General features: G+C 42.0%; 1 protein-coding gene across 1 annotated transcript; it reads left to right on the forward strand.

Moving 5' to 3' along the window:
- The first annotated feature begins 381 nt into the window (after positions 1–381).
- Positions 382–3,703, forward strand: LOC123401669 (pyruvate dehydrogenase E1 component subunit alpha-1, mitochondrial). The gene is made up of 8 exons (XM_045095514.1): positions 382–1,139; positions 1,239–1,318; positions 1,834–1,911; positions 2,356–2,451; positions 2,541–2,612; positions 2,747–2,800; positions 2,888–2,953; positions 3,350–3,703. The coding sequence occupies exons 1-8, from the start codon at positions 464–466 to the stop codon at positions 3,392–3,394; spliced, it is 1,167 nt and encodes a 388-aa protein (XP_044951449.1). The 5' UTR covers positions 382–463; the 3' UTR covers positions 3,395–3,703.
- The last annotated feature ends 15,514 nt before the right edge of the window (positions 3,704–19,217 follow it).

Genomic DNA, 19,217 nt, shown 5'->3' on the forward strand with positions numbered 1-19,217 from the left:
CCCAATAAACTAGGAGGAAGATCAGATTCCATGCGAGATCAATCTGAAACAATCGTGCTTAAACTAAAGAAAATAGAACCCTACAGAAATCCTGTCCCAGTCGTCGTATTATTGTCATTTTTCTAGAGGAGCTTAACCAATGTTGCAAGATTTATCATTATCTTATGTGGCAGTCAAACTGGCCCTAACCAATAAGATCACGTCGCACGAGCAAGGCTGTACGTTTTTTTTTAGACGTGACGTGAGCCCTGTGCGCTGCGCCGCCGGCCCGCCAGCCCGCCAGCCACCAACCTCTCCCTTCCCCTTCTCCCCTGCAAGGCTGCAACCATCTCCTCCCCTTAATAAGGAGGCAACAAGAAAAATCGCCTCCTTCCCTTTATCTCCCCCACATCCCACCCACCCCCACCCCCCGCCCCCGCCCCGCCTCGCCTCCGACTCCCCCCGGAACCCTAGCCAGCCAGCCATGGCCGCGGCCGCGCTCCTCCGCCGCCTCCCGGCCGCGCGCCCCCCGCTCATGGCGGCGGCGCGCGCGATCTCCGACTCCACGGCGCCGCTCACCATCGAGACCTCGATGCCTTTCACGGCCCACATCGTCGACCCGCCCTCCCGCGACGTCGCCACCACCCCCGCCGAGCTCGTCGCCTTCTTCCACGACATGTCCCTCATGCGCCGCATGGAGATCGCCGCCGACTCGCTCTACAAGGCCAAGCTCATCCGCGGATTCTGCCACCTCTACGACGGCCAGGAGGCCGTCTGCGCCGGCATGGAGGCCGCCATCACCCGCAAGGACTCCATCATCACCGCCTACCGCGACCACTGCATCTTCCTCTCCCGCGGCGGCGACCTCGTCACCGCCTTCGCCGAGCTCATGGGCCGCCAGGTCGGATGCTCCCGCGGCAAGGGCGGATCCATGCATTTCTACAAGAAGGACGCCAATTTCTACGGAGGCCACGGGATCGTCGGTGCCCAGGTGCCCCTCGGCTGCGGCCTCGCCTTCGCGCAGAAGTACAGGAAGGAGGACACCGTCTCCTTCTCGCTCTACGGCGACGGCGCCGCGAACCAGGGCCAGCTCTTTGAGGCGCTCAACATCTCGGCCCTCTGGAAGCTGCCTGCCATACTGGTCTGCGAGAACAACCATTGTAAGTTCGTCCGCCGATCGTAGGGAATTGGGATTGCATCTGGATACCTGTTTGGTTCATCTGACGTGACGCGATCTGGACGCCATTTCCGTTATGCAGATGGGATGGGAACGGCTGAGTGGAGGGCGGCCAAGAGCCCCTCCTACTACAAGCGTGGTGACTATGTGCCTGGATTGAAGGTAATTTCAAATCCCTCTTGGTTGATTTTGCTCATCATTGTGCTTGGATTGATGAGGGTTGATTAGCAACGTGAATTTTATTACTCTGCGTGGTATGTCTGATTGCTTTTGATGTGTTTTAAATGGAGGGTTGACCTCATAGATTCCCTGTATCTGTTTTTGAGTTACAGAAGAGGGCCTTCCTTGGTCGAAGGATATATAATTGGTTCAGTATGGTATTTTAACGCATGCTTAGCTGTTCCAGCATGTACAGGAAGTAGTAGTATGTTTGTATAGGAGCTACACTATTTATGATGGCAGCGTTAAATTGGTGTAAGTTACTATGTGAGTTACACCGTATACTTAGGAGTAGAACCTCATCTTTCCTAGCTTATTGTCTATGGGTACACTTCAAAGCATGTCTTTCTTTTTCCTTGCATTTGTGAGCCAGTTACCCCTTTGAATGTGAGGTGATATCATAAGCTTGCATTACATGTTTATGTCCTGTTAACATCCTTGCATTATGTTTGGTGTAGGTCGATGGAATGGATGTTCTTGCTGTGAAGCAGGCATGCAAATTTGCGAAGGAGCATGCCATTGCAAATGGCCCAATTGTGAGTACAACAATTTTTGTTTCTTCTATAACTTAAGTGTATGCATACCAGTGTAGTGTTTGATAGCTTGTTAGGGGTTGTCCTAGTTCTGTGGTGCTGTTAGCCGTATGTTTATATTTCTTGCTTAGGTTCTTAGAAAGGATAAATGCTTAAGACTGTAATTCCTTGATTCGCTCACATTTTCTCCAGAAAAATGATCATCTGCTATGCCTAGCACAGGTGTCACATGTTGCCTGACATTAATAATTTGCTGGATGTGTCTCCAAGAATTAGGCCTTGCTTGTCAGTCTATTGCTTGATGGCTGACATTAATAATTTGCTGGATGTGTCTCCAAGAATTTGGCCTGGCATTAATAATTTGCTGAACCTAAATAATAGTTCTGTAGAGTCGAGTTATTTTGTTAGTAGGTGATGCTAGTTACTAACATTTTCCCCATTATTTAGGTTCTTGAAATGGACACCTATAGGTACCACGGTCACTCTATGTCAGATCCAGGAAGCACTTACCGCACCAGGGATGAAATCTCGGGTGTAAGACAGGTTGGAATGTTGTGACCTTTTAGTTTGAACGCTGTTTCATGCCAAATGTTTCTACTTCAGACTGTTAATTTGTTTTGTGCTACCAACAGGAGCGTGATCCAATTGAAAGGGTTAGAAAGTTGATCTTGGCTCATGACCTAGCAACCCCTGCTGAGCTCAAGGTATGTATGAGATTGTATTAAAAAATGTCAGTTATGCTTACTATATAAATAGCAAGTGACAATCATAGATACAGAATTACCATTTAAATAAGAGGAATGTTCTAATTCTTACTATGAATATGTTTTCATCTCAGGACATGGAGAAAGAAATTAGGAAAGAAGTCGATGCTGCGATTGCTAAAGCTAAGGTTACCATTGCATTTGGATATACTCTTTTTCTGCACTCTAAATTATTCGTGCTTACCACTTACATATACATCTATTAATATCTCCAGGAAAGTCCTATGCCTGATGCTTCTGAGCTCTTTACAAATGTCTACGTCAAGGGTTTCGGCGTTGAGGTCAGTTAATGTCTGAAGTAATTTATGTAGGCTATTCCGAAGTGAATTCACCATTTTAATCCTGTCTGAAGTGATTCTGGACTTGCCAAGCTGATGGTCTCGCTTTTATCTTGTCAACTTGCATTTTAGTCTAATGTCTTGTTTCTGCTCATTTTGTACTATAGTAGTTTAGGTTCTCGCAAGGGATTGAATCATAACTGCCGTTGCACAGTAACGAGATGGAGTACTAAAATTTTATGATTTTTGTCAGAACTGACAATTTTCGCCGCTTCTTGGAAGCATGTTTTCTTCTGTATTGTGCTATAATAGATTATGTACTGGTTGAACCATGGCTGCACTTTTAACATTCAAGGAGATTGATGAACCAGTTGTAACACGCACTTCTTGATGATGCAGTCATTTGGCGCAGACAGAAAGGAGTTGAGAGCTACACTCCCATAGGTCGCCAACCTGAAGATGAAGATGAGCGATCTTCTTCTAACACGATGAGATATTGAGAAGAAATAAGCATTGGTGAACAAACCCTTGTGTGTTGCTGGCAGTTTTTGTTGCAAAACGAACCTGTATAGAGATGTCAAATGTCAGGGGAATTCGTTCCTTATTTGTTTTGTTTTCCTTTTTCTTTTCTCTTTCCTGCAATTCAGTTTAACTGCTGCTGGCTGGCTTCTTATTGAAGCTAGTGATTTGGCCTCCATAATCGCTTCTGTTTGCAAAATATTGAGGTGGAAATTAATGTTTGCCTGTGTCTCAGTTATCGATTACACTTGCAGTTCTTGCCATATGGGAACTGTTATATTTTCCCATTCTCTTCTGTCTATCAAAAGCAGCAAGGTGATTATTGCAAAAATGTCACTAACTCGTTAGTTGCTTAAATGTGATAAACATCCATCATATATATAGTTGCTTAAGTGTGATAAACATTCAAAAATGCAAAAATGTCACTAACTCAGTTAACGATTAAGTGTTCTTGTTTTTGTCTGCACTTGCATTTGGTGGGCCAATATATATGGCGCGAATCAAATATGCTAAGAACAGCTCAAGTAGTGATGATTTTGGGCCAATGTATATGGTGCAAATCAAACAGGCAAAGAGCAACTCCATTACCTCATGTAAAAATCTTACCTTAAAAATGGTTTTACGGGATTATTAGGAAGGCTTGCATGTCATTCCTTGTAGTCTGCAAACGTTATATAGGAATGCTTTCATCTTGTAAAGTTGGACAACACAGGAGGTGATTATATGCGATCACGAAATAGTTCTTGAATGTAACATTCCAAATTCTTAACTTTTGAAATGTTATATTAAGCGAATAATAATTATTGTTTCTTTGATTGTTATGTGGTTGATTGTGTAAAATTGAGTGGAATTTGAAACTTTTTAAAAAAGATATATCAAATGAGAGGGAATAAAAGGACTTCCCCAATTTTCATTCTTGCATTTTGTGAACTTTTGACTTTTCATTTTGAAGGCTTTTAACTTTCAGTCGGAAGCACTTTCAAATTTTCTCTAAGAAACTTTCCATTTTCCATTTGAACCCTATTTAAAAAATTGGTTTAAAACTTTTCAAAATGTTTTGATAAAGAAATAAAGAAAGAAGGAATATGACCCTTCAAAAAGTCAGAGGGAATTTACAAACTTTTTGTGAAAAATAAAATAGAAAGTCTATTGGAAAAATATTTGAAAATCATATCCAAATCCAGTTTGAAGTTATTGCAAAAAAAAGTTAACTATTTTATTTGGCTCTCAAAAATAGTTCATGTTGTATGAGTTATTGTCCTCATCATTTTTATATATTATATGCCTATGTAGAAGTTTTATTTGTTCTCCTTTTTTAGTTTCCTTTTGTGACTTTTATGGTTCATATTCTGGATTGGGTTCATCTCTATAGTAATCGGAGGGACCAGATTGTAAACATGAAAAAGTAGGAGCTTAGCGGGTCCTTACCCCGTTTTAAATAAAGAAAAGAAAACAAAATCTTTTCGAACTATGCCACACCGAAGCCAAGCACTGCACTCTCTCTCCCCTCACCCCACCGGCCCATGACATGCTCGAGCACGCGCTGTAGGAATGGTTTTGCCCTTCTTGACGCTACCATTCTCCACCTTGTTCATGTTCTACTTCTGAGTCCCTTCGTCCTCTTTGACAAAGATGTCTATGAGGGTAGGAGATCGCTTGTTCTTGTTCTTCCTTTTCCTTTTCGACTTGGATGTAAGTCCAAGTCCCTCCTTTCCTACAACTCCCTTTTGATTACTCGAAAGGTCGTTTAGGTTCTTCTCGCCTTGGATGCATGACATAAGGCCCTTCTCAAGTTGATCCTTCAACTTAGCATTTTCCTCCACAAGATGTACATGCTCACGACAAGGGTTAGTTGTACAAGCATTATCAATTATAACAAAAGGAGGACAGGTAGAGACCTCCTTGGTAAGCTTTGCTTGGAGTTGATCATGAGACTCTTTCAGGGAGAAATGAGCACCTTTCAAGACCTTGTGAGCCTTGTCAAGTGTATCAAACTCCTCCTTGAGTCTGTCATGGCCAACCCCAAGTGCAGCCTTTTCAGACTTAAGCACACATGTAAGGACAATAGCGTGATCTAGCTCCTTTTGTAATTTAGCACAATCATCATTGTGTGACTCCTCAAGAGCCAAACTAAGACTGCGCGCTTTTTCTAGAGCAATAGATAATTCAGCAATCTCATCGACATAGTCACGACTATGTTCTTGCAGCTCAGAGATAGTCTCCTCATGAGACTCGATGAGGTCATTAGCCTCATCCAGTTGTTCCAAAAGAGCAACAAAGTGCTTCTTGGATTCTCCTTTGATTTTACACAGAAATCTGTCAAAATCATGCTCATTAAGTTCCACCACATCACTATCATCAACACAGTTTAACAATGAAGGAGCAGTAGTGATAGTGGTCTTAATGCTGGGTGTTACCTGATCGATACCTTTGGCCATAAGGCACTTGGCGATGCGGTTATTGTTGGAATTATGCCCTAGAGGCAATAATAAATATAGTTATTATTATAATTCCTGTATCAAGATAATCGTTTATTATCCATGCTATAATTGTATTGAATGAAGACTCATTTACATGTGTGGATACATAGACAAAACACCGTCCCTAGCAAGCCTCTAGTTGGCTAGCCAGTTGATCAAAGATAGTCAGTGTCTTCTGATTGTGAACAAAGTGTTGTTGCTTGATAACTGGATCACGTCATTGGGAGAATCACGTGATGGACTAGACCCAAACTAATAGACGTAGCATGTTGATCGTGTCATTTTATTGCTACTGTTTTCTGCGTGTCAAGTATTTATTCCTATGACCATGATATCATATAACTCACTGACACCGGAGGAATACTTTGTGTGTATCAAACGTCGCAACGTAACTGGGTGACTATAAAGATGCTCTACAGGTATCTCCGAAGGTGTTAGTTGAGTTAGTATGGATCAAGACTGGAATTTGTCACTCCGTGTGACGGAGAGGTATCTCGGGGCCCACTCGGTAATACAACATCACACACAAGCCTTGCAAGCAATGTGACTAAGTGTAAGTTGCGGGATCTTGTATTACGGAACGAGTAAAGAGACTTGCCGGTAAACGAGATTGAAATAGGTATGCGGATACTGACGATCGAATCTCGGGCAAGTAACATACCGAAGGACAAAGGGAATGATATACGGGATTATATGAATCCTTGGCACTGAGGTTCAAACGATAAGATCTTCGTAGAATATGTAGGATCCAATATGGGCATCCAGGTCCCGCTATTGGATATTGACCGAGGAGTCTCTCGGGTCATGTCTACATAGTTCTCGAACCCGCAGGGTCTGCACACTTAAGGTTCGACGTTGTTTTATGCGTATTTGAGTTATATGGTTGGTTACCGAATGTTGTTCGGAGTCCCGGATGAGATCACGGACGTCACGAGGGTTTCCGGAATAGTCCGGAAACGAAGATTGATATATAGGATGACCTCATTTGATTACCGGAAGGTTTTCGGAGTTACCGGGAATGTACCGGGAATGACGAATGGGTTCCGGGAGTTCACCGGGGGGGGGGGGGGGGGGAACCCACCCCGAGGAAGCCCATAGGCCATAAGGGTGGCGCACCAGCCCTTAGTGGGCTGGTGGGACAGCCCAAAAGGGCCCTATGCGCCATACAAAGGAAAATCAAAGAGAAAGAAAAAAAGGGAGGTGGGAAGGAAGGGAAGGACTCCCACCCACCAAACCAAGTCCAACTCGGTTTGGGGGGGGGAGCCTTCCCCCCTTGGACTCGGCCGACCCCCTTGGGGCTCCTTGAGCCCCAAGGCAAGGTCCCCTCCCTCCCACCTATATACACGGAGGTATTGGGGCTGATTTGAGACGACTTTTCCACGACAGCCCGACCACATACCTCCACGGTTTTTCCTCTAGATCGCGTTTCTGTGGAGCTCGGGCGGAGCCCTGCTGAGACAAGGTCATCACCAACCTCCGGAGCACCGTCACGCTGCCGGAGAACTCTTCTACCTCTCCGTCTCTCTTGCTGGATCAAGAAGACCGAGATCATCGTCGAGCTGTACGTGTGCTGAACGCGGAGGTGCCGTCCGTTCGGTACTAGATCGTGGGACTGATCGCGGGATTGTTCGCTGGGCGGATCGAGGGACGTGAGGACGTTCCACTACATCAACCGCGTTCACTAACGCTTCTGCTGTATGATCTACAAGGGTACGTAGATCACTCATCCCCTCTCGTAGATGGACATCACCATGATAGGTCTTCGTGCGCGTAGGAAATTTTTTGTTTCCCATGCGACGTTCCCCAACAGTTATCGTTGGGGGCGCCGAAGAGACACCTTGGGAGAGGGGGTGGCAATGGCTACAATAGTCGTTGCCACCATATAATCATCGTCATCATCACCGGAGGGGTACTCTTCAAGTGCCACCATACCCTTTGGATGGGGTTTCTTGATAAAATTGTTCTTGTTTGGGAAAGACTTGGCTTTGTCTTTGCGAATGAGCTTGCCCCCGTTGTCTTCCCTCTTCTCATAGGGACACTCTGCCATGAAGTGACTCACATTGCCGCAGTTATAGCATGTCCTCACACGTTGCTTAGTCTTGAACCCACGTGAGTTATTCTTGGAGAAATTGGGCCTTGAGTTTCTCTTGTTGCCCCAGAATTGCCTTGACGCAAGAGCCATGTGCTCGTGATAAGCATACTTAGTGTCTTCAGGGCAGCCTTCCTCTTCCTCCTCCTCCTCTTCTTCTTCAGAAGCAACCTTTTCTTTTAAGGCAAGGTTGGGTGAAGCTGTCTTTGACCGAACGCGAGCAAGAGCATTTTCAACGGTCTTGTTCATGATTGACATTGCAATGAATTCGTCCAACACCTCACTGGAGGACAAGGAGTGGAAATCCGGCCATTGGCGAATGACGGATGACATGGCTTTGTTGAATGGCATGATGGACTTGAGAAACTTGCGCTTGATCCATGTGTCATCCACATCCTTGCTTCCATGATCCTTGAGGGCAACATCAATAGCAGTCACCCTTCGATAGAGATCTCGAGGGTCCTCATCTTCCTTCATCACAAACTCATCGGCCTCATCAAGAACCACTTCATAGTTGGACCGTTGAATGCTTGAGCTTCCCTTGTACAACACCATAATGTGCTCCCAACAGTCCTTATCTAGAGTGAAGGGGCGCAAGTGAGGAAGATATTCAGGAGGCACAGCGGACTGGAGAATGAATAATGCGGAGTGATTATATTGATTGTCCTCTTGTTCTCTTGGAGTGAGGTTGCTTGGGTCATGCGGATAGTAGCCTTGCTCAATTATTATCCATAAATTTTTTGAGCTGTGATTCAAATGAGACTTAATGGAAAACACCCAGTTAGCAAACCCTTAACAAGCTTAGGAGGAGGACCAACATGATTAATACGCGGTGTAGGAACCGGTTCTCCATAGACGAGGGGAGGTGGAACTGAGGCATAGGTTCCAGTCCCATTATTGTCGAGAGGGGAAGAAGGTTGCATACCTTTAGCCGCTTCCTTGGAGGAATTGGCCTCTGAATCCGTGTTGGCGGGTTTACCACCAACGCCGGTTCGGGAGAACTTTTAATCCCCTCAATTAACTCTTTAAGCATGGTCTTGACTTCATTCGTCAAGGACGTCCTAAGGTTGGTCATAGCTGCATTCAAGTCGTCCCTTGTGACCGAAGTCAAGGCCACAACCTCGGGTGGTCCATGGACTCCCCCCTCTTCATCATCCATACTCTTCGGGTGGTGAAACCCTTAATAAAGAGACGTGGTTCTGATACCAATTGAAAGGATCAATATGGTGGACTAGAGGTGTGTGTGTGTGTGTGAATAGGCAACTACCAAATTTTAGCTATTCTTCACAAGTTAGGGTTAGCAACAAAAAGGTTCTCTAAAATGACAACTAGGTGAGCAACCTATATGATGCTACCAACTATAACCACTAAAGCAAGTAATAAATACTCTACAACAATAACATACACAATGTAAAGGTCATAATCATTGACTTAGATATCTTCATAATTATTTGCTTTTCTATCAATTGCTCGACAGTAATTTGTTCACCCACCGTATTATTTTCCTTTATGAGAGAAGCCTCTAGTGAAACCTATGGCCCCGGGTCTATTTTCCATATTATATTTTCAGATCTATAAACCAAAAATACCAAAAATACTTTGCTGCAATTTATTTACTTTTGTTTCCGCAATCTTTTATATCTATCTCTATCAGATCTCATTCTTGCAAATAACTGTGAAGGGATTGACAACCCCATTATAGCGTTGGGTGCAAGTGTTTGATTATTTGCGTAGGTACTACTATTGGGGCCTTGCTTGTTCCTCCTATTGGATTGATACCTTGGTTCTCAACAAACTGAGGGAAATACTTATCTACTTTGCTGCATCACCCTTTCCTCTTCAAGGGAAAACCAACGCAAGCTCAAGAGGTAGCAAGAAGGATATCTGGCATTGTTGCCACGAAGGATACATAGCAAGATCACACCTACCAAGTACCCATCACAAACTCATCTTTTACATTTACTTTATTTTCCATTTGCTTCTCGTTTTCCTCTCCCCCCACTTCTAAAATGATTTTCAGAAAATACCAAAAAGATTTTCCTTTTTATTCGCCATTTTCCGTTCGTCTTTTTGTTCGCTCGCTTGTGTGCCAGATCTATCCGTTGCCACCATGTCTGATCTGGGGAGGTTTACATTGAAAATGATAGTAATATTTTTAAATAAAATAATGATTCCCATAGAGAACCTACTATCATTCATACAAAAAAACTCCGCATAGGTAGTGGCAATATCATTGGAAAAGGTGTTATTCAAGATTTCTTAATTGTGCTAGTACGCTACCTACTTTAGGAGGGTCTATCCTCAATAAAACTAATATTCTTGCGGACGCCATAACACTACTAATAATTGAACTTGAGAGACAATTTGTTCATATGCACCCTTGCATATAAAGGATTTTTCTTGAGTTCTCTAATATTCAGCTTGCTTCTGTTAAGCGTGTCGCCACTATATTTCTAGCCCACGAGTTTAGATTCATTATGAAAGAGGCTAGTGAAATTTTTGCGCATTATAAAATTAATGGAGGATGTCCCCATTGAGGAGATCCTTTTTAACCAACAAGAAATAATGAGATTGTAGTCCCCGGATTATGTGGCTTATAACGAAAATTTGAGAAAAACGGTTCCTATTGAGGTTTTGGTTGATAAGATTTCTGAACTCAATGATGATTTCGCTATACAAAATAATGGATTAGAGTTCATATTAAGGGATAGACTTATGACCTTCCGTCAAAGGAAATCCTACAATGATGAATTGATCATACACTATAGAGGGCCGAAGGAGGAACCTATTCCTCCCGCACTTGATTTTAATTATCCTTATCCTATTAAATTCAGCCCTTTTCATTACTTTTGCCTGTCACAAAGGAAACTTTCTGCTGAAATAAGGGAGTATGATAATAACATTGATAAGCTCCCTTACTACTATGACAATACCTAGATCTTTTGCATTATGCCTAGCTAGTGGCGTTAAACAATAGCGCTTGTTGGGAGGCAACCAAATTTTATTTGTTTTGCTTTTGTTTTTTCTTCTGTTTTTGAGTGTTGCACACATTATTACCTCTGTAATAATTTTATTTTCTTGTTTTAATTAGTGCTTGAGCCAAGTAAGACCTTTGGGATGGTCTACGGTGTTTGCAAGTTGATTTTGTTGAAAAATAGAAACTTTCGCTCTTAGTCCAGGAATTTTTTAAATTCACTGGAACGTGATTTTGATATGTATTTTTACACAAGATTGGATTACAAATTACCCATATCTTCCTAATTTTTCAGAATTTTTGGAGTTACATAAGTATTCAAAGTAAACATATTACTACAGACTATTCTGTTTTTGACAGATTCTGTTTTCTTTGTGTTGTTTGCTTATTCTGATGAATCTATGGGTTGTATCGGGGGGTATGAACCATGGAGAAGTTGGAATACAGTAAATATTACATCAATATAAATAAAGAATGAGTTCATAACAGTACCTAAAGTGGTGATTTATTTTTCTTATACTAACGTAGCTAGTAGCTCACCACAGACCTACGGGTCCATAGCTAGTAGCTAGATGGCTTCTTCTCTCTCTTTGATCTTCAATACCATGTTCTTCATGATCTTCATGGAGATCTATACGATGTAATACTCTTTTGCAGTGTATTTGTCAAGATCCGATGAATTTTGAGTTTATGTTCAGATTATCTATGAATATTATTTGAGTCTCTTCTGAACTCTTATATGCATGATTTCATATCTTTGCAAGTCTCTTTGAATTATTGGTTTGCTTTGGCCAACTAGATTGGTAATTCTTGCAATGGGAGAAGTGCTTAGTTTTGGGTTCAATCTTTCGGTGTCCTCACCCAGTGACAAAGTAGGGGTAGCGAGGCACGTGTTTTATTGTTGCCATCAAGGATAAAAAGATGGGGTTTTCATCATATTGCTTGAGTTTATTCCTTTACATCATGTCACTTTACTTAATGTGTTACTCTGTTCTTCATGAACTTAATACTTTAGATGCACGCAGGAGTCAGTAGATGTGTGGAGTAATAGTAGTAGATGCAGAATTGTTTCGGTCTACTTGATACGAGCGTGATGCCTATATGCATAATCATTGCCTTAGATATCTTCATAATTATTTGCTTTTCTATCAATTGCTCGACATTAATTTGTTCACCCACCGTGTTATTTTCCTTTATGAGAGAAGCCTCTAGTGAAACCTATGGCCCCCAGGTCTATTTTTCATATTATATTTTCAGATCTATAAACCAAAAATACCAAAAATATTGTGCTGCAATTTATTTACTTTTGTTTCCTCAATTTTTTATATCTATCTCTATCAAATCTCATCCTTGCAAATAAATCTGAAGGGATTGACAACCCCTTTATAGCGTTGGGTGCAAGTGTTTGATTATTTGTGTAGGTACTACTATTGGGGCCTTGCTTGTTCCTCCTACTTGATTGATACCTTGGTTCTCAACAAACTGAGGAAAATACTTATCTACTTCGCTACATCACCCTTTCCTCTTCAAGGGAAAACCAACGCAAGCTCAAGAGGTAGCAACGCCTTGTAGCATTGGCCTTTGATTCTTCGAATAATTGGAAGGTTGAGATGATCGTCGGGAGACATGTCCTTAAAACCATGTTCTCTCCTTATGTCCCATACCATTTGATGGTGGTATGGAGCAAGAGAATTTAGGAGTTTATCCACAAGAATCCATTTCATCATATTGAATCCATCTTGACTCTTGTCACAATTATATGATTCTATGTCGGCAGCAAGTTTCATCAATCTTTCAAGAAGATGCTTGGCGTTATCTCCTTTCTCCATGCATAAATATTTTAGTGCCCCTTTCGCAATCTCATATTGTGCAAGACGAAGAGAGGATGTTCCCTTCTTGGTCATCATAATGCTATCCAGAGTTCTTTTGCATTTGATAGGTGAATGTAAGGCCTTTCTCCTTGTCGGACATGCCCTTTCTTATGAGCATGATCGTGGTGTCATTGAGGTGTTTGTCATATACTTCTCCCGGCGTGAGGTCCTTGGGGTTCACAGGGTTGTAACCTTTCTCCAAGATCTCCGACATCTCATTGTTGGCAAACCTAAGATGATCCTGCATACCAACTCTCCACAAAGAAAAATTAGAAGTGTCATCAAGTAAACGAGGGTTTCCCCTAGCATTATACTTAGGTTTATCCACTGTAGGTTTTTCATATAGCCATGGAACACCGGTGTTGTTGTCAGTTGGAGGTTGTTGGCCCAAACTAGGGAGAGATGCAGTTGCTTGTTTTATCACACCATTTCGGTTCTCCGGTGGTGTATTTTTTACACCCAATGCATCCAACATCATTTTGACCAAAGCCTCAATAGAAGCATCATGCTCCTCTTTCTTCTTAGCAATGGCTCGTTCGAGATCTTCAGAAGTGAAGGATATCTTTCATCCGTGGATGAAGCTCCACTTTCAAGGGGAGGAGCAGTCAGCGGGTTCCCATCCTTATCCATCTCGCTCTAGGGCGGTTAAGCCACATGATTAGAGCATGAGGCTCTGATACCAATTGAAAGGATGGAGATGAACCTATAGGGGGGGTGAATAGGTACAATTACAAATTTTATTTGTTACTTCAAAATTTAGTCAATATTGCAGAATATGAAAGTGAGCCTAACAATTGCAAAGATGATAGTCGTGTTATGGGTACTGAGCAAGGCAACAAATAAGTAGATAGTTAAGCACATGTAATACAAGTAATATAAGAAATACCACAAAGACAAATAACCACAAGTAGAGAGTTGGGGTTAGGGATAACCACAACTCCGAGAGACGATGATGTATGTCGATGTTCACTTCCTTGGAGGGAAGCTACGTCACCATTTAGAGAGGTGGATGTTGCCACGAAGGCACACCAACGCCACGAAGGCTCACCTTATTCTCTCCTTGAGACAACACCATGAAGGCGATTCTTAGCCACTAGTGGTAGACCTTGGGGTGGTCTCCAAACCCTCACAAATTTTCCAGGGGTAATCACAATGAACGATTCCTCGTCGGGGTACTCCTACCGCCGAGGAGTCTCCAACCTCCAAGAGTAACAAGATGCACCGTGAAAACAAGGGGGAATCAACTTTTGCTTTGGTGGATGTGTAGAGCGGGCACTCCTCCTTCACTTCTCAATAGATGAAGATCTTTGGTTGTCTAAGGAGGTAGAACTCCAAGAAATAGAGGTCTGAAAATGGTGGAGAGAGAAATGGAGTCGTCACCTTCTTCGTGGGGAAGAAGAAGACTATTTATAGGTGGGGATGAAATCCAGTCGTTGGGGCCAGATTCCTGCCAAGCCCGGAAGTTCCGGGGAAGCCTAGAGGTTACGGACACCGAAAGGTGAGCTAGGTTCCGGTTTACACAGAGTGTTTGCATCCTCTCTAGAGTACCCCGGAAGCTGCCACAAGAAGGACGGAAGTTCCGGCTCCCGAAAGTTCCGGGGGACGGAAGTTCCGACCAGGGTCCGTCAAGGTTCCGACCTACACAGAAAGATTGCACGAAAGGGTAGTTTCTTTGGGTGGCCCGGGAGCTTCCCGGACCTTCTGGTCCTCGGAAGTTTCGGCCATCCCGGAAGCTCCGGCCGAGACAGAAACATTGCACCGTCAATTTTCACCAACTTTGAGAAATGATTTTGCCAGATCACATGTGTATGTGGAGTTGATTACCACATCATTTCATGATGCATCCCCTCTTAATAGTGCGGCTGCCCTATGGACTCAAAAAGGAAAGAAAAACAATCATGCCACTCTGCCTTTTTCCTTTTTCCGAGTAGAGGGGAAGTAACCATCCATGCTTCACTTTAATTTTTACGATGTTGTTTACACTAGAGCATGTGGTTAAAAACACAAATTAAATTGTCATAAATGTCAAAAATAATTAAGGGCAATGATGCACTTTCAGAAAGTGCTACTGAAGATAGCACTAGTGACTTGGATGAAGCGGGATTAAAATTTGATCCCACTCATGACCCTCCTATAGATCAAGTCCCTGCTATTAACACTCACACAACCCTAAATTCTAAAAATTATCATGTGGGTAGTGGGCACATTATTGGAAAGAACGTCACCCAAAAATTATTTGTGTATTCGTTAGCTTCCCCTCTCGTTAAAGGATCTAGACTTGATGAAAAAAATGTTGTGTGGATGCTATCACTATGCTTATTTTGAAATTGGAAAGAAAATTTGTGCATATCCATCCTATGCTTCAAAAGATATTCTTGGGACTCCCTAGCTTGCATGATCCCGAGATTAAAGAATTTGCCACCACCGTCCTTATTGATGAATTTGATTATATTTTGCGTTTAGCAAAGGAAATTTTTAACTTCTATGAATAAATCTGAACATCCTCCCATAGAATCTATCCTCCATAATAAAGATGCTATGCGTAGGTTGGAATCTAATGACTATCACGGATTTGATATAAATATGAGGATGAGTGTGCTTCCCGAAGAGTTAACACAATCTTTGTTTATCAACACTTGTGATAAATTTGAATGGATTCCTAAAGGAATTAATGAAGGGTTTAGTGAAGATTAGCAAGAAAACACTATTAGGGAACCTATTAGTGATGAAATCCATGCCTTATATGAAAAACCCTTAGGTGATAGTTATATTAGCAATGATTGTATAAATATTGAGTACTTGAATGCTTAAACTAGTTTGGACAAGGGTGCAAAGATATAATGGGATCCAACACTTGAAACTATGCAATATGCCTAGCTAGGGGCGTAAAACAATGGCGCTTGTTGGGAGGCAACCCAATAGTTATATTTATTTTTGCACATTACTTTTTGTTATTTTGTGATAACATTATTGTTTACTTTGTAATGACTATGTTTTATGTTTTATATTAGTGTTTGTCCCAAGTAAATCCTTTGGGATGATTTGCATGATGAGTAGAATTGATACGATGCAAAAACACAAACTTTGACTTCCAATGCAGAATTTTTTTGATTTTACTGGAACTTTTTAAGCTGAATTTTTTAAACCTTATTTCCATACAAATTCCTCAGGTCATCCTAATTTTTAAGAATTCTTGGATGTATGGAAGTATAGGTTCATTATCGATTACTACAAACTATTCTATTTCAGTCAGATTCTGTTTTTGCATATGTAGTTTGCTTGTTTTGATGATGCTATGGATTGTATCGGGGGTATAAGCCATGGAGGAGTTAAGATACAGTACCCTATGCTAAAATAAAATAAGAATCAACTTGTAACAACACCTGAAAGTATTTGACATGTTGCTTACACTAACGCATCTCACGAAGTTTTGTTGAGTTTTATGTGATTGAAGTTTTCAAATTTTTGGTATTTCCCGATGGACAAGGGATTGAGGAGCAGCAAAAGCCTAAGCTCAGGGATTCCCAAGGCACTCCAAGGTAATATTATAGTAAGACTCAAGCGCTAAGGTTGGGGATTGATATGTCTCCAACGTATCTATAATTTTTGATGGTTTCATGCTATTATCTTGTCAAACTTTGGATGTTTTGCATGCCTTTTATATATTTTTTGGGACTAACTTATTAACTCAGTGCCAAGTGCTAGTTCCTGTTTTTTCCATGTTTTTTACCCCTTTCAGAGGAGGATTTTGAATGGAGTCCAAACGGAACGAAACTGCCAAAAAGATTTTTTCTGAAACACAAAAAGATCGGGAAGCCGGAGAATCAGGGCAGGGGGCCTGCAGGGACCCCACAAGCCCCCTAGCCGCGGCTAGGGGGCACGCCTCCCTGGCTTGTGGGCTACCTGGGCCACCTCTACCCTAGGTTTTGCGCCTATATATTCCCTAAAATTCTAGAAAAAATCAGGAGATTATCGAAAGTACTTTTCTGCGGCCGCAAGCTTCTGTCTCTGCAGGATCCCATCTAGGGCACGTTCTGGTGCCCTGCCGGAGGGGGGATTCAGACATGGAGGGCTTCTTCATCAACACCATGACCTCTTTGATGATGCGTGAGTAGTTCACTATAGACCTATGGGTCCATAGCTAGTAGCTAGATGGCTTCTTCTCTCTCTTGGATCTTCAATACAAAGTTCTCCATGATCTTCATGGAGATCTATCCGATGTAATCTTCTTTTGCGGTGTGTTTCTCGAGATCCGATGAATTGTGGATTTATGATCAGATTATCTATGAATCTTATTTGAGTTTCTTCTTATCTCTCTTATGCATGATTTCATATCCTTGTAATTCTCTTCAAGTTGTGGGTTTTGTCTGGCCAACTAGATCTATGATTCTTGCAATGAGAGAAGTGCTTGGTTTTGGGTTCATACCGTGCGGTGACCTCACCCAGTGACAGAAGGGGTAGCGAGGCACGCATCGTGTTGTTGCCATCAAGGGTAAAAAGATGGGGTTTTCATCATTGGTTTGAGATTATCCCTCTACATCATGTCATCTTGCTTAAGGCGTTACTCTGTTCGTCATGAACTCAATACACTAGATGCATGTTGGATAGCGGTCAATGTGTGGAGTAATAGTAGTAGATGCAAAAAGTATCGGTCTACTTGTCTCGGACGTGATGCCTATATGTATGATCATTGCCTTAGATATCGTCATGACTTTGCGCGGTTCTATCAATTGCTTGACAGTAATTTGTTCACCCACCGTAATATTTGCTATTTTGAGAGAAGCCTCTAGTGAACACTATGGCCCAGGGGTCTACTCCACACCATATTTTCAGCCTTACACTTTTTCTTTGTTGCACTTTCCGCCTTCAGATCTCACTTTGCAATCAATCTTGAAGGGATTGACAACCCCTTTATAGCCTTGGGTGCAAGCTCTTCGTGTTTGTGCAGGTACTCTGGATTTGACGATATTCTCCTACTAGATTGATACCTTGGTTCTCAAACTGAGGGAAATACTTACTGCTCCTGTGCTGCATCACCCTTTCCTCTTCAAGGGAAAAACCAACGCAAGCAAGAGAAGTAGCAAGAAGAATTCCTGGCGTTGCCGGGGAAGGACTTTTGTTGCCGTAGCAGGGATGCCCCAAAAGGCATCCCCTCTTTTCGTCTCAATCCATCGGTATGTTACTTGGAGCTATATTTGTATTCATCACATGATATAAGTTTTGCTTGGAGCGTCGTTTGATTTTGTTTGCTTTTACTTTCAGTTTAACACGGTCATTGTTTGCTGGACATACCTATTTGAGAGAGATACCACATCATTATAATTTGTAAGAATGCTCTATGTGCTTGACTTATATCTTTTGAGCATAGTAGTTGCTCTAGTACTTCACTTATATATTTTTTTAGCACGGTGGCATGTAGATTTTATAGAAATATTATGCTCTCGTTCTTCACTTATATTTGTTTGAGAGCTGGACAAATAGTGACGGTAATTTGCATGGGTCATAAGACTAGATAAAAAAATAATGAGTATTCAATAAGTCATAATTAAAACCATCATCTAGCACATATAGAGAAATTGTCGGTTAATGATATTGATGTGGTGAGATGAAAAAGGTGTGAGGAAATTATTAATAATTCAGATAGGTGTCGATATTAAGAGATGTTTAACTTCTTGTTCATTTAAAAAATTAAAAAGGCATGGTGATGATGTGTGAGCATTTCTATTCCTTGTTGAAATCTTAGTGTTGTTTTGAGTCGGAGTCGTGTGATGGTTAACTCCTACCAACCCTCCCCCTCGGGGCATGTGAGTAGTGTTTGATTTGTGATAAAATTAATAAAACTTTGCAATAAGTATATGAGTTATTCATGACTACTATGACACCATGGACATACGCACTCTCACCACCTCATATTTTCTAGCCTCTTCGGTACCATGCATCACCCGTTCTCACCGTGGGGATCGGTGCAGCTTTCGCTGGTGCATCCAAACCCCATAACATGACACGCTCTGTTGCACTTAAACCTTTTTATATCCTCCTCAAAACAGCCACCATACCTACCTGTCATGGCATTTCCATAGTCATTCCGAGATATATTGCCATGCAAATGCCATCGTCACTTCACATGACTAGTTCGTTCATCATCATAATGCTTTGCATGATCATATAGAGCTGACATAGTATTTGTGGCAAAGCCACCATTCATCATATTTTTTATACATGTCACGCTAGATCTTTGCACATCCTAGTACACTGCCATAGGCATTTATTCAGAGTCATGTCATCCTATCTGTTTTCATATTGAGTTGTAAGTAAACAGAAGTGTGATGATCAT

The sequence above is a fragment of the Hordeum vulgare genome, chromosome 6H (assembly GCF_904849725.1).
Source record: "Hordeum vulgare subsp. vulgare chromosome 6H, MorexV3_pseudomolecules_assembly, whole genome shotgun sequence".
In the NCBI taxonomy this organism is placed as follows: Eukaryota; Viridiplantae; Streptophyta; class Magnoliopsida; order Poales; family Poaceae; genus Hordeum; species Hordeum vulgare.

Coding starts and splice junctions, on each gene's coding strand:
- LOC123401669 (XM_045095514.1), top strand. CDS start 464: ATGGCCGCGGCCGCGCTCCTCCGCCGCCTCCCGGCCGCGCGCCCCCCG. Junction 1,319..1,833: donor ACTATGTGCCTGGATTGAAG/GTAATTTCAAAT, acceptor TGTTTGGTGTAG/GTCGATGGAATGGATGTTCT. Junction 2,452..2,540: donor AAATCTCGGGTGTAAGACAG/GTTGGAATGTTG, acceptor TGCTACCAACAG/GAGCGTGATCCAATTGAAAG.